The sequence below is a fragment of the Sciurus vulgaris genome, assembly GCF_902686455.1.
Source record: "Sciurus vulgaris genome assembly, chromosome: 14".
In the NCBI taxonomy this organism is placed as follows: domain Eukaryota; kingdom Metazoa; phylum Chordata; class Mammalia; order Rodentia; family Sciuridae; genus Sciurus; species Sciurus vulgaris.
This window is the reverse complement of record NC_136475.1, coordinates 76,478,259-76,491,023: the sequence shown is the minus strand read 5'-3', so window position 1 is coordinate 76,491,023 and position 12,765 is coordinate 76,478,259. Positions and strand designations below refer to the sequence as shown.

The 12,765-nt window shown below is 45.9% G+C and overlaps 1 protein-coding gene across 1 annotated transcript in view; it reads left to right on the top strand.

The window, feature by feature from the left end:
* Nucleotides 1-12,765, top strand: part of PLB1 (phospholipase B1) — a 138,197-nt gene that overhangs the window by 72,599 nt on the left and 52,833 nt on the right. The window contains exons 22-27 of the mRNA XM_079110503.1: nucleotides 3,540-3,648; nucleotides 6,202-6,253; nucleotides 7,635-7,715; nucleotides 9,259-9,324; nucleotides 9,636-9,736; nucleotides 11,662-11,743. Of these exons, the coding sequence (XP_078966629.1) occupies nucleotides 3,540-3,648; nucleotides 6,202-6,253; nucleotides 7,635-7,715; nucleotides 9,259-9,324; nucleotides 9,636-9,736; nucleotides 11,662-11,743 (491 nt within the window). The remainder of the gene's footprint in view (nucleotides 1-3,539; nucleotides 3,649-6,201; nucleotides 6,254-7,634; nucleotides 7,716-9,258; nucleotides 9,325-9,635; nucleotides 9,737-11,661; nucleotides 11,744-12,765) is intronic.

Here is a 12,765-nt window from a genome sequence, read left to right as displayed (position 1 = left end):
AGAGAGAGAGTTCCACTCACCATGGACAAAATAGAAAGCCCCCCCAACAACAACCTACTCTAGCCACTCACCACCTGAGTCCAGTTACTACCCAGTTAATCCACATCAATGGATTAACCCATTGATTAGGTTATTACTTGCACAACCCAACTATCCCACCTCTGAACAATTCTTGCCTTGTCTCACACATGAGCTTTTGGGGGAATACCTTGTATCCAAACCATAAGATCTGATAATTTCAGTTTTTCTATTGAAGTCATAGGGATGAGTCCAATCTACCTGTGTTAAGTGTTAAGTAGAATCAGCAGAGCTTGGTTCTGAAGAGCATCCTTCTGGATGACATGAGGCCCTAATATCCTACCTGCAACCCAGTTAGTTCCTTTCCCACCTCCTAGTAAACTGTGGGACAGTGGAAAGTGCCCTGTATTGGACCTGAGACACCATGGTTCTTGCCTTGAGTTCCGTTCTCAGTGACTATATGACTTTAAGCAATTCTCCTAGCTTGCCTGAACTTCATTTTATCCCATAAACACTTATTGAACATGTGTGAGGCCCCGGAGTATGTACAGACCCTGCTCTGAGAAGTTCTCAGCAAAGTTGGGGAGATGGGAAAGTGAGAAGTGAAGAGTAGATCCAGTGTGGTAAAGCCCAATAAACCAGATAACTTAGAGGAAATGGAACAATTCCCAGGATGAAACAAACTACTGAAATGAACTCAATAAGAAATAAAAAGCTGAATAGATTTATAATAAAGAGATTAAATTAGTGATTTAAAAACTTCCCATGCACACACACACACACACACACACACACACACACACACACATATATACACACCCCCAAAAAGGCCAAGCTTTTCTGGTTTCACTGGTCAATTCCATCAAACATTGGTACCAATTGCTAATTCTTTACAAACTCCTCCAAGAAATAGAAAAGGAGCAAATACTTTCCTACTCATTCTATGAATTTTACCTTGATAACAAACAAGACAAAGATATCACAAGGAAAAAAAAACTCATAGACCGGTATCTCTTATAAATATGGACACAAAAATCCTCAACAAAATACTGGGAAACCAACTCCAGCAATATATAAAAAAAGGTCATACCACACAACCAAGTGGGATTTAGTCTAAGTCCAAGAATACAAAGTTAAAAAACACCAAAATCCATTAATGTAAAATACTATGTGAAGAGAATAAAGGACAATTATCATGATCCAGAAAAAAACACTTTGTAAAATCTAATACCCTTTCAAGATGAAAACACTCAATAAAGTAGGAAGAGAAGAAAGAATTCCCCAATCTCACAAAGGACATGGACTAAAAGCCCGCAGCTACCGTCATGCTTAGTGGGGAAAGGTGGACTGCCGTCTTCTCCCTCTGAGATCAGGAATAAAACAAAGATGTATGATCTTCTCACTTTATTCAAGTTTTTACTGGAGGTTCTAGCCATGGCAGTTTGGCAAGAAAAATTAAAGAAAAAATATCAAGATTGGAAATAAGTCAGTAAAACTGTCTCTCTTTGAAGATTAGAACTAATAAATGAGTTCAGAAAGTTTATGGATAAAAATATACATATACAGAAACCAATTGTATTTCTATACACTAGCAATTAATGGTCTGAGAATGAAATAAAACAATTCCATTTACAATAGCATAAAAAAGAATAAAATACTTAGGAATAAATTTAACAAATGAAGTGCATTTCTTTTAGTCTTAAGGTCATGAAATATTGCTGATTGAAATTAATGACCCAAATAAATAGACATCCCATGTTCATGTCTCAGAAGATTTGTATTTCCCAAATTAGAATATGTAGATTACTACATATTCAACATAATCCCTATGAAAATTCCAGCTAACTTATTTGTATAAACTGGCCAGTTGACCCTAAAATTCATGTGTAAGTTCAAGGGACTCAGAATAGCCAAAACAATTTTGAAAAACTCATACTTCTTCAGTTTCAAAACTATAAAACTACAGTCATTAAAATGATCCTGGCATAAGAATAGAGCAATCAACTAGAACTGAGAATGGGAAATGAACCCTTATATTTATGGTTAACTCATTTTCAACAAGGATTCCAATACCATTCAATGGGGAAAGAATAATCTTTTCAACAAATTATACCAGGACAATTGGGTAGTCACATGCTTAAGAAAAAAGTTAGATTTCTACCACACACAATACATAAGAATTAACTTAAAATGGATCATAGACCTAAATGTAAGAGCTAAAATGAGCTCTTAGTTGAAAATGTAGAAGCAAATCATCATGATTGTAATTCAAACAATCTTCTTAGATATGCTACCCAAAGCACAAGTGGCAAATAAGAAAATAAATATTGTTCTTCAAAGGACACCATCAAGAAAGGTAACACGAAGAGAGAAATATTTGCTAATCATATGTCTAAATGAGAACCTTGTATCTAGAAATTATAAGGAATTCTTACAAGCCAATAGTAAAAAGACAACCCAATTAAAAATGGGCTAAGGATGTGAATAACATTTCTTCGAAGTGGACATCCGAACAACCAATGAGCACATGAAAAGATGCTGGACGTCAGCAGCCATAGATGCAAATCGAAAGCACAATGAGTTACTGCTCCATATCCACAGCATATTTGTAATAAAAAGACAGATCGAGTATTGGTAAGGATGTGGAGAAATGGGAGCCCTTGCACACTGCTAGTGCAAATGCAAAATGATACAGCTGTTTTAGGGAAAAGGCCTGGCAATTCCTCCAAAGGTTAAGAAGAGTCACCATGTGACCCAGCAATTCTACTGTGAGGTATGTATGCAAGAGAAATCTTCACAAAAATTTGTACACAAATATTCATAGCAGCATTGTTCATAATATCCCAAAAGTGGAGACAACCCCAATGCCCATCAACTGAAGAACGGATAAATAAAATGTGACATATCCATACAAAGGAATATTATTTAGCAATAAAAAGGAATGAAGACCGAAGTACTGAGTCATGCTACAACCTGGGTGAACCCTGAAAACATTATGCTCAGTGAAAGCTGCCAGTCACAAAAGACATTGTCCGTATGATTTCATTAAATATGAAATGTCCAGAGTAAGCAAATCTTTAGGGACAAAGTAAATGAGTGGTTCTCAGAAGGTTGGAGGGAATGCGGACTGACTGCTGACGGCACAGGTTTCTTTGGTGGAGATGAAAATGTCGTGAAATTATTGTGATGATTTTAAATGGGCAGTTTTGTGGCAGAATCCTATCTCAACACAGCTTTATGTATTTAGAAAAGGGGGAAAATGCCTGAGAAAGCACCTAACCCAGACTCACATTTACTAAACAGTGATGTACTGGACACCTGTTGTGTGCTCCCGTGTGGTTAAGCCACAGGCTTCTGGTCATTTTATTCCCATGCTGAGTGAACAGAAGGGTAAGAGTAAGTAAGGACTGTGGGGTGGGGACTCTGCTTTGTCCCCAACACCCAATGGTACTCATCAGAGGAATTGGAAGATTGCTTTGGGGTACTTGCTGAACATGTCTCTCCCTTCCTTATGTTTCCAGACATCCTCCGGGAATTCAACCCTGCCCTGCAAGGTTTCTCCGTTGGCACCGGGAAGGAAAATACTCCTAACGCTTTCTTAAACCAGGCGGTGGCAGGAGCTGAAGCTCAGTGAGCCGGAGCACCCTGGGGGTGGACAGCACTGAGCCCCCAGTGGGGTTGGCCTAGATTGGGGTTTATGGCTGAAGGTGGGAAGACTTGGTCTGGGGAAGGGGCCTCTTGGTCAGAGGCTGGACCCAGCTCTCTTGGTGTCCTTTGCTGTTGGACACAGAAATCTGCTAGCTTGCCCCCCACCCTCGCCCAGAGCTAGTCACGGTTATCTCTGAGGCCTGGTATGTGCTCTGAGCAGACCTCCTGGCCTCATCTGTAAGTCTCACACCCACATAAAATGGTGGCTGTAAGAGGGCTCCCCCGGAGTCCCAGCTGTGATGGGGTCACTGCTGTTTTAGAATCCTTTGCTCAGGCTCTTTGGGCTTTACATGTTGTGTCCTCCTTGTGTCATGGCAAGAGCACCAGCCCAGGAGCGGAGGCCCTGGGTCTGACTTGAGCTTTCTCCTTGGCCCTTCTAAGCCTCTAGGCCTCAGAGGCAGGGCTGCTTGTGAACCTCTTTTGTAGGGCAGCTGTGAGGTTCAAATGGCACTTTGCAGTCACCAGTGTACACACATTGGGTCAGGGCAGTGGATTCACAATGCAGCAGAGTTGCAGGGCCCACTTGAAGAACCTGCTAGTGAGCACAGAGATCCCTATGGTGTGGTCCATGGGCACCACTAGCTGGTCCCCAAGAGCAAGCAGGTCAGCTTCCCTGATCCTCTGGCTGCACTACGCTGTAGATTTTAGACATTGTATGCTTCCTGGGTTTGCTGCTCACTCTTAGAACAAATGAATGCCATACCCCACCAAGGAAAAATGCATGGAAATATCCCTTCTGTTTCATTCTATTTTTCTTCTAGAATAATCACAAACCTCACTTTTCCATGTAGTTCCTAGATTCCCTGATGTTCTCCCAACTCTCAACACCCCCTGAGGTTCCAAACATCTAAGTAACTTTCTCACTTATCCTTGATAGGACAAGTGAATCAAACAAAGCCTAATAGATTTTATAATTAATTCTGCAGGTTAGTTTCCCTTTTGGTGGAGAGTGGGGGTGAAAGGCTTTAAATTTGGGGGTTGCTTTAATATTATCGTAATTTTGCTTTTATCCAAGCACACGTCAGCTGGTAATGTAAGAGGAGAGGCAGTTCTAAGCATGATCAGGACAGGGAAGTGATCAGAAATAAAACCTCAAAGTTAAAAATACAGAAGTCACCAAAATAAGTGTGATTCACATGGCCCTGGGTTTCTGGCCCTGCTTCTTCTGAGACCTTTTGCTTCATGCAAGCAATCCAGGCAATCCTGGGTGGTGACAATCCTTGGGAATTGTCATTCCCATATGACAGTTGAAACCATAGTACAAAGAGGCTCAATGGCCTAAACAGATGCATCAACCTGACCACATGTTCTGACCATGCATCCTGAGGCTTTATTCCGGGGCAGTCATCACCCCTCAGATACACACTGTGGAACACGAGGCACAGAGCCCCTTCATGTTTGTCATCCCTGTAACTCTGAGAGAGGGGCAGAACAGAGGGTGGACTCGCATATCTTATTCATGACCAGGTGGAGGCTTGGAGAGGTCCAGTCCACCCCCGGTCTGTAGACAGAGCAGCTGGCCCCATGACTCAGAGTTGCAGGTGAGGGAACTGAGGCCCCAGTAGGTTGGGTTACTTACTCAAAGTGCACTCCCAGCTTATCTGATTTCCTAGTGGCCACAGCCATGATCAGGCTGGTTGGGCCAGTAGTTGAGAGGAAACAGGAGGACAGCCAGTGTTTCCTGTTAGCACTGCACCAAGGAACGTATCGATGCTGATGGTGGTGATGGTAGAAATAATCCACCAGATGCTCGCCACGTGCCAGTCACTGTTCTAAGTGCTTTCTATGCCACCTAATTTTCTCCCAAATTATCTCCCAAAACCCTCTGAAGAAGGCCTTCCTACCATCCCTATTTATAGTGCAAAAGAAATCTAAGGGTTTACAAAGTTAAAGCATTCTGAAAATCCTCAGAACTGGTCAACGATGGGCCCAGGATTCAAGCCCTTGCTGTCTACACCAATGGTAGCACTTGCTCTGGGCTCTGCTTTGAGATTTTGTTTACTTTCCTCTGATGATCCTCTAAAATAGGTTGTTTTTTTCTCCATTTGTAAACTGAGAATTTAATTTACTTTCCTGTAATTACCAAGCAGCAACTAAGTGTCCAAGCCAGGTATGTCCTACTTAACCATGTCACCCTGACAGTGAGGGGGTGCTGAGGTCATGGCACCTGCCAAAATGAGCACACGCAGACCCGTTGGCCTGGGACAGGCCTGGCTTGGAAGAGAAAGAAAGGTAGATCATCTAATATGCCAGTCACATAACGGTCACACTGAAAGTCACCCCCTCGAATGTGCAGGGCTCTGCTCGTCCCAAGCACAGTCATCTCCCAGTGGTGCCTGAGTAAGGAAGTGGCCTGCAGTGCTGATTTCCTGCAGAAGCCCCCTGGCCCTCCTCTGCTTTGTATCTGATTCTCTCTCTGCTGAGTCTCCCTCCAGTCTCTGCTCCTCACCCACTTCCTCCTGTGTGTGCCCACAGGCATTTAGCAGCACAGGCCAGGAGGCTGGTGGATCTGATGAAGAATGACACGGTGAGTCGGGGGGAGCCAGCGAGGGACTCCGTGGAACAGGAAGTAGGCAGGATAAAGCCGTGGACGCAGAGGTCGGCTGTGGGGCGAGAGCTGTGTGGGAATCAGGCTGGGTATCTAGCAGTCACAGCTCCGGCCTGGACCTCTGCTCCTCTGACAAGAGGGTTCCCATTCACTTGTTGGGTCAGTCAGCCAGCTGTTCAAATTAAACATCACGAGCTGGGCACTGGGCTGAGGCTGGAAATGCACAGAGGAGTAGAGCACAGTCCTGCCCTCAAGAAGAAGCTCATGGGGGAACCAATGTGAAGAACAAAAATTATGAAACAGTTGACATATGCTATATAAAGAGGGTTATGTGTAAGGCAGAGTAGGGGCGCAGAAGAAGAGGCAGGTCCCTCTGCTTGGGGGTCCATGGAAGGCGACGGAAACTGTTAAGATGGGCTCCAAAGATAAGCATGAGGTTCTCCCTCAAATGAAAGCATATTCTCAATGCAGACTCTTTGGAGCTATTCCCAAGTGGATAAAATAATTAAAAAAGAGGAATTGGGATTAATTCTTTTGTATGTAATTTGCTGTGCTCCAAAGTCTGTTATTGGTAAGTTTCAGAATGTTTCTGTCCTTATGTCAGATTTTTCTGAAATTTTTTCATCTTTCTCCTTCCACCTCTTTTGGAAGCATGAGCTAGAGAAGTGAAGTTATTAGACCAGGGACAACATAAGAGGTAGCAAGGGTCACAGATTCTTGGGCCACCATTTATGGGATATGTATGGCCAGCCCCTTCCACCCAACCCTGTGACTTCAAATACTTCCCCAGGTCCCTCCTGGAGGAGGCAGTTTCCAGAGGTGAAAAAATCGTTTCAGAGCAGGTGTTGAGAGCTTCATCTTGCTCTGACCAGCATCTCCACTGCACTGTTCTTGGGCAGCTTTGGTTTCAGTTGATCTGAGTTTGGAGAGCTCCCTCTTAATGGAAGGTGGTCCTTTCTCCCTTAAGGAAAAATGAGTATTCCAGGGTTTGAGAGAACCCAAGAACAAAACTTCCCTTCCCAGGGCAGGGATCAACTTCTCTATCCCCCACCCATTCTTTACCATACTAGAGACAGAACAAAGCTTAGAGGTCCCCTGCATCTACTCCCACTGGGACAATTTACAACTATGACCTGTATGCCACTGTATGCACAGAGCCACATGGAAATCCAGTGACTCTATCAAAAATAAGTGGATCATTTAGCTGTGATGGCCTCAGGAACCCAAAACCAAAGAACTGGAAATATGAATCTCCACTCAATTCTCGGGTGTGTGAAGATCCATCCCTCCATGTTCAGCACTTCGTCTTTTCCTTGACTTGACTCTGAGACAGGTACTTACTTGTCCTTATTCATTTCAGAGGATACATTTTCAGGAGGATTGGAAGATTATCAGCCTGTTTATAGGAGGCAATGATCTCTGTAGTTTCTGCAATGACCCGGTAGGTCTCTGGGCCCTTCACTTAAGACTCACTCTCACAAAAGAACTTCCATGGCTGGTTGCTTGGCTTCTAGAGCAGCACAGCTAGGTCAGACAGGGCTCATGGTCCAGATTGGATCCAGCCAGAGATTAACCCTGAAATTCAGAAGGTATTCACCTCCAGAGCGAGAGGCAGCAGGGCAAGCAGGATTTAGAAGATTGATCCAATGAAGTTTCCTAACAAGGGAGCCTGGGCATATCATTCTAGAAACCAAGATAATATTCTCATGATCTAGAAAAGTCTTGCTGTCTTCAGACATAATCATAAGCCAGCTCCTTAATTATAAGTCCAGCCTTGCCATACTTTTATGCTATCACTTGTATGAATAAAGCTGATTTCCTAGGAGGATTTAGGCTGGGTGCAGAACCACATCATTTGGGGTGCTCAAGATCCAGGTTGCTGCACTTCTTCCTGGAGCCCTAGTGTCTCTGAGCAGAAAGAAAGCCCTTAGGTCGTACTAACAAGTCTGGCACCCCTGCACCCACAACTGAGCTGGGCACTGCACTAGGAGCTGAGAAGTAGTGAAGGAAACAGGTTCTGTCCTCGAGGAGCTGGCCTGCAGGAGAAGGAGGAGACACAGGAAATTCACAATAACAAACATCACCATGTGCTCTGGCACTGCACACGAGAGTGTGAGTCAGTGGTACTTGGCGTGCGCGTGGGGTGGCTGTCGTCAGAGCACAGCACAGGAGATTTTCCAGCCAGGGCTTAAAGATGGGTGTGTTGGGCAGGCAGAGTGAGGTGGGGAGGTGGTGATCTCGCTGCAGCTTGTGAGTGCTTGCCCAGAAGGGCAGCCCTGCCCCCAGCCGCACAGCCCACAGAGCCATTTCCTCCATCAAAATCACATGGGCTCAGGACTTTTCAAGTTGTGATCTGAACGTCCCAAAGGGAGGCAAGAGGCAGGTAGGGAGCTGGGACCATGAGCCCCTCCCGGGCTCCCTTGAGTGACAGCTCTGATCTGTTTCATAGAGCAAGCCTCTTGGTTGGATTTCAACCAGAGGAAGAGTTCCACTGCTTTAACAAAAGTCTAAAACCCACAAATGGCGGGATCAGGAGAAAGAAGAATAAAGTGTTTTTGCTTGGGGGCAGGTGTTCCATGAGACCCTTGTTCCCTCCTGTTAACTCCATAAGGCACTTGCTTAAGATGTGGCACCCCAGACACCTGAAGCCCCAAATCCAGGGTGCAGGAGATCTCAGAGGTTGTTCATTCTAATGCCTCCATTTCAGAGGGGCCAAAGGTGGGACATGCCCTAGTTAAAGCACTACATCTGGTTGATGTGAAGTAGATCCAGAAACTTCTGTAGCTCCATGTAAAAGGAAGGGCATTTCCCCGAGGACCAGAGGCTTGGGATCAAGGATGGGATCCCCAAAGATAAACCCTCTGTTTTAATATTGCCTGCTCTGACCAAAATGCAGGGAAAGGAGAAGCTGACAGAGAAAACAGCCCTGGTCTCTAGAGAGATGGGGGTAAATGAGGTTCAGGAGACACTCCTTCTTCCTGCAGGTCCAATATTCTCCCCAGAACTTCACAAACAACATCAGGAAGGCTCTGGACATCCTCCATGCTGAGGTATGGAGGCAGGACGGCATACCCTCTGGGCAGCTCCACCACAGCCTTCATCTGGGGCCTCTGACCTAGCCCAAGTCAGTGGTTCCGGACACCTCCATGGCAGGTCCTGTGTCTGGTCCCCAGTGACCTAAGGGCACAGGCCTCTGTAGGGAACTGAGGGGAGGGAGAAGGGGAGGATGAAGGAAGTGGGTGGGGCCAGACAGACATCCCTTGGTCTGAACTCCAGCAGGAGTGAGCAGGCCCTGGGTCCACACAGGAGGCTGGAGTCACCCAGCCTCATCCTCTTGGTGACTGATTCTACTTTTTTGCAGGTTCCTCGGGCATTTGTGAACTTGGTAAAGGTGTTTGAGATTGTCAGCCTGAGGGAGCTGTACAAGGAAAATAAAATCAGCTGCCCACGGCTGATCCTCAGGTCAGACAGAATCTTCTCCTCCAATTCCAGAAAGTGCTGTGGACCCTTAGCAGATCTATTAGCATATCCCAGGGCAGAGTGTGAGGAGTGCTGAGACCACTCTACTTTCTAACCTGAAAACATCTCCTGGGGGGACGTCCTAGGGGTTTTGACCTGGACATAGGCCTCGGCTACCTGCACATGGAACCCACCCTGCTTCTGACACCATGGCGGGAGAGTAAGGCACTAGGAATGGAGTCAGCCATATGGGTCAGGTTCAAGGAACACTAAGGCCTGCTTCTCAGTGTGTCCAGAGTGTCCCCACCCCCTCCCAGAGGCCAGCCCATCTCCAGGACAGTCAGTTAGTATGTATACCCCAGGCTGGACATTCACAAATACAGGGCCATTGTCACTTGCTAAAGAATAAGGTGGCCAGATCAGAGTCAGCAGCGTGCAGAGGATAGAGTCTTCGGGAGAAGAGAGCAACCTGGTCCTAGGAAAGCCCCTGAGAGACTCTCTCCATCTCTCAACCTCCAAGGCCAAATAAAGATGGCTTCCCCCTCTAGTACTTCACATTTCCATGACCTTCAGGAATAAGATGTCCTTCTAACCCAAGTGTGACCGTTTCCCACAGCATTCTTTCTTATAAGTCCTCCTGTGAAACATTAGCCCAGGTTACAGTGGCTGTGGAACCCTACCCCTAGCTCAGAATCCCTGGACAGGCCCTATTGTATCCCTGAGCACATCATGTGGTAATGATTAATTATTCCCCACTGCCCATGAACTCTGAGTCACGGTTAGCACAGCACAGGGGCTCAGCAGCTGCTTGCTGAATAGCTGAATGAATAATTCACAAGGGCCTGATTTGCTCTTGGAAATTAAGGAGTACATTGGCAATCCCCTGACAATCCATGCCAAATCTTACCTAGGGGGCCCAGACTGCACAGTCCCCTGGGAAATCATCAGGGACCGTGAGCAGAGACAGGCGGCTGCTGGATGACATGCGCCAATTAAGGCGGCTGGTGCAGGCGTGCTATTTTCAACTGCTGACTCATTGGCTGGCTCCCACTTTCCCCAGTCACTGGGCCACACAGGGGCTCAGGGTATTTATTCCACTGTGGAGAAGCTCTCCAAAAAGGCTTGCTACTGGTCACCACAGGGGCTGTTAGACTATTAAAACTAAAGGATCAGAGTAGGATTTGCCAGGCCCGTTTGAAGATTGGAAAGTGCTAGGTCAGTGAGCATCACAGTTGGATGGATTCAGGGTCACCTTGTACTGGGACTCTTCAGTGCTCTGCACACCCTGCCTCTCTGCCATCCTTAGTGGCCAAGCTGTCCTGGGTGGGGCTGGGTCTACACTGAGCCATCTGCACTATTATCACTTCATCCTGCTGAACCTAAACCCAGATGTGCCAGATGGCTAGCCAGCGCAGAGCTGCAGACAGGACAGAAGCTCAAGAACAATTTAGTATAGAGACTCAGAAGTCAGATTCAGAGCCAGAGTCCCTGCTCCCACACTCGGCATCCGTATGGCTCTGTGACATTGAGAAAGTTACTTAACTACTCTGAGTCTCATATTTCTCATCTACAAAATGGGAGGATTAAATAAGTTAATGCCCACAGAGCTCATATCACAGTAATTGGCACAGTTACCATTTAAAGTACATTAACAATTACTGATGTCACTATTACTATTTAGAAGGATGTGGAACTCTCAGCACAGGATGGACCTCACACAGCCATAAGGTGACTCAACTCCACAAAGATCACCTCTAGAGTTGTCAGAAGTAACTGTTTCATTTTCAAGAGCAAATCTAGGTCAGGGACACCACCATTGACCCTTAGCACAGATTTGAAATACATCCAGAGTCTCAAGCCAACATTCCTGCGTCATTTATTCAGATGGTATCTTGTGGGGTGGGGCATCTCTTCTGTTTCATCTTCAGGTCTATGTGTCCCTGTGTCCTAAAGTTTGACGATAACTCAGCAGAACTGGCCTCCCTCATCGACCTAAACAAGAAGTATCAGGTGAGCCCGGACAGAGCTCTGTGACTGCTTGGGGCTGCTGTGTGGGCTAATTGCTGTGTTCTGAGTTGAATCAATGCTAGGTAATTTGACCCTGACAGGCATGTAGATCTTAAGCCCCCATGGGGTAGCAGAGGCTGCAGTTCTGTTTATCTGACTGAAGCTACAGAGCCAAGTCACAGGATGTACTTCACCAAGTCCCAGTTCCTGGCCTTCACATGAAAACAGATGTTTCCAGTTGTCATGATGAATGTGTATCATGGAAAGAAGGCACCGTGTGAATCCACCTAGATCCAAACCACTACTCTCTGAGCTGCTGTCACTGGGAAGCTCAGGGAACAGGCTGAACATCTCCTCCCTACAGGGTTGTGAGGATCCTGAGAGGATGGGCACTCCCTGGGCCCTCCCATCCCTGGGGACAGCTGTTCCTAGAGAGCACAGGAGAAGGGGTCATCAGATGGACTCTCTCTTGTGGATTGTTCTTTGAATTCTTTCATTCCAAATCTTTGATCAGAGAGCTGACTCCCTTGACTGTCCTGGGTTACCCTCTAAGTAATTGTCCAGTCATTTGAAGGGGATTGTGATGGCCTTCCTTCCACAGTGGGCTGCAAACAATTTTCACCCTTCAAAAGTCTATGGACTCCTCTAAAGAGTCAGCCATATTTGCTGGCATGGTCAGGGGCTCAGAGAAATGAACCCCTGAAATGAATTTATGAAATGAACCCCAGAGAAATGAATTTATCATCCCCTGGTGACCGACTCCCCAGCCTCATTGCCTTCTACCATGAAAAGTCACCTGTCACTCTGGTGAGGAAGTCCATACTGCAGTCTACCAAAAGAGAGAAGACGACTGAGGTTACAATAGGGGTTTGGGTGCAAGCAACAGAAGTTTATGCAGATTCTAGCTAATTTAAGCAGATGTAATATTTAAGCAGAATCTTGGAAGAGTCAGGGAGCTCGGGTCTATGGCTAAGCTGTTAGGAATCATAGAATCATGCAAGTCTAAGGTCCAAGCCAGAGAAACA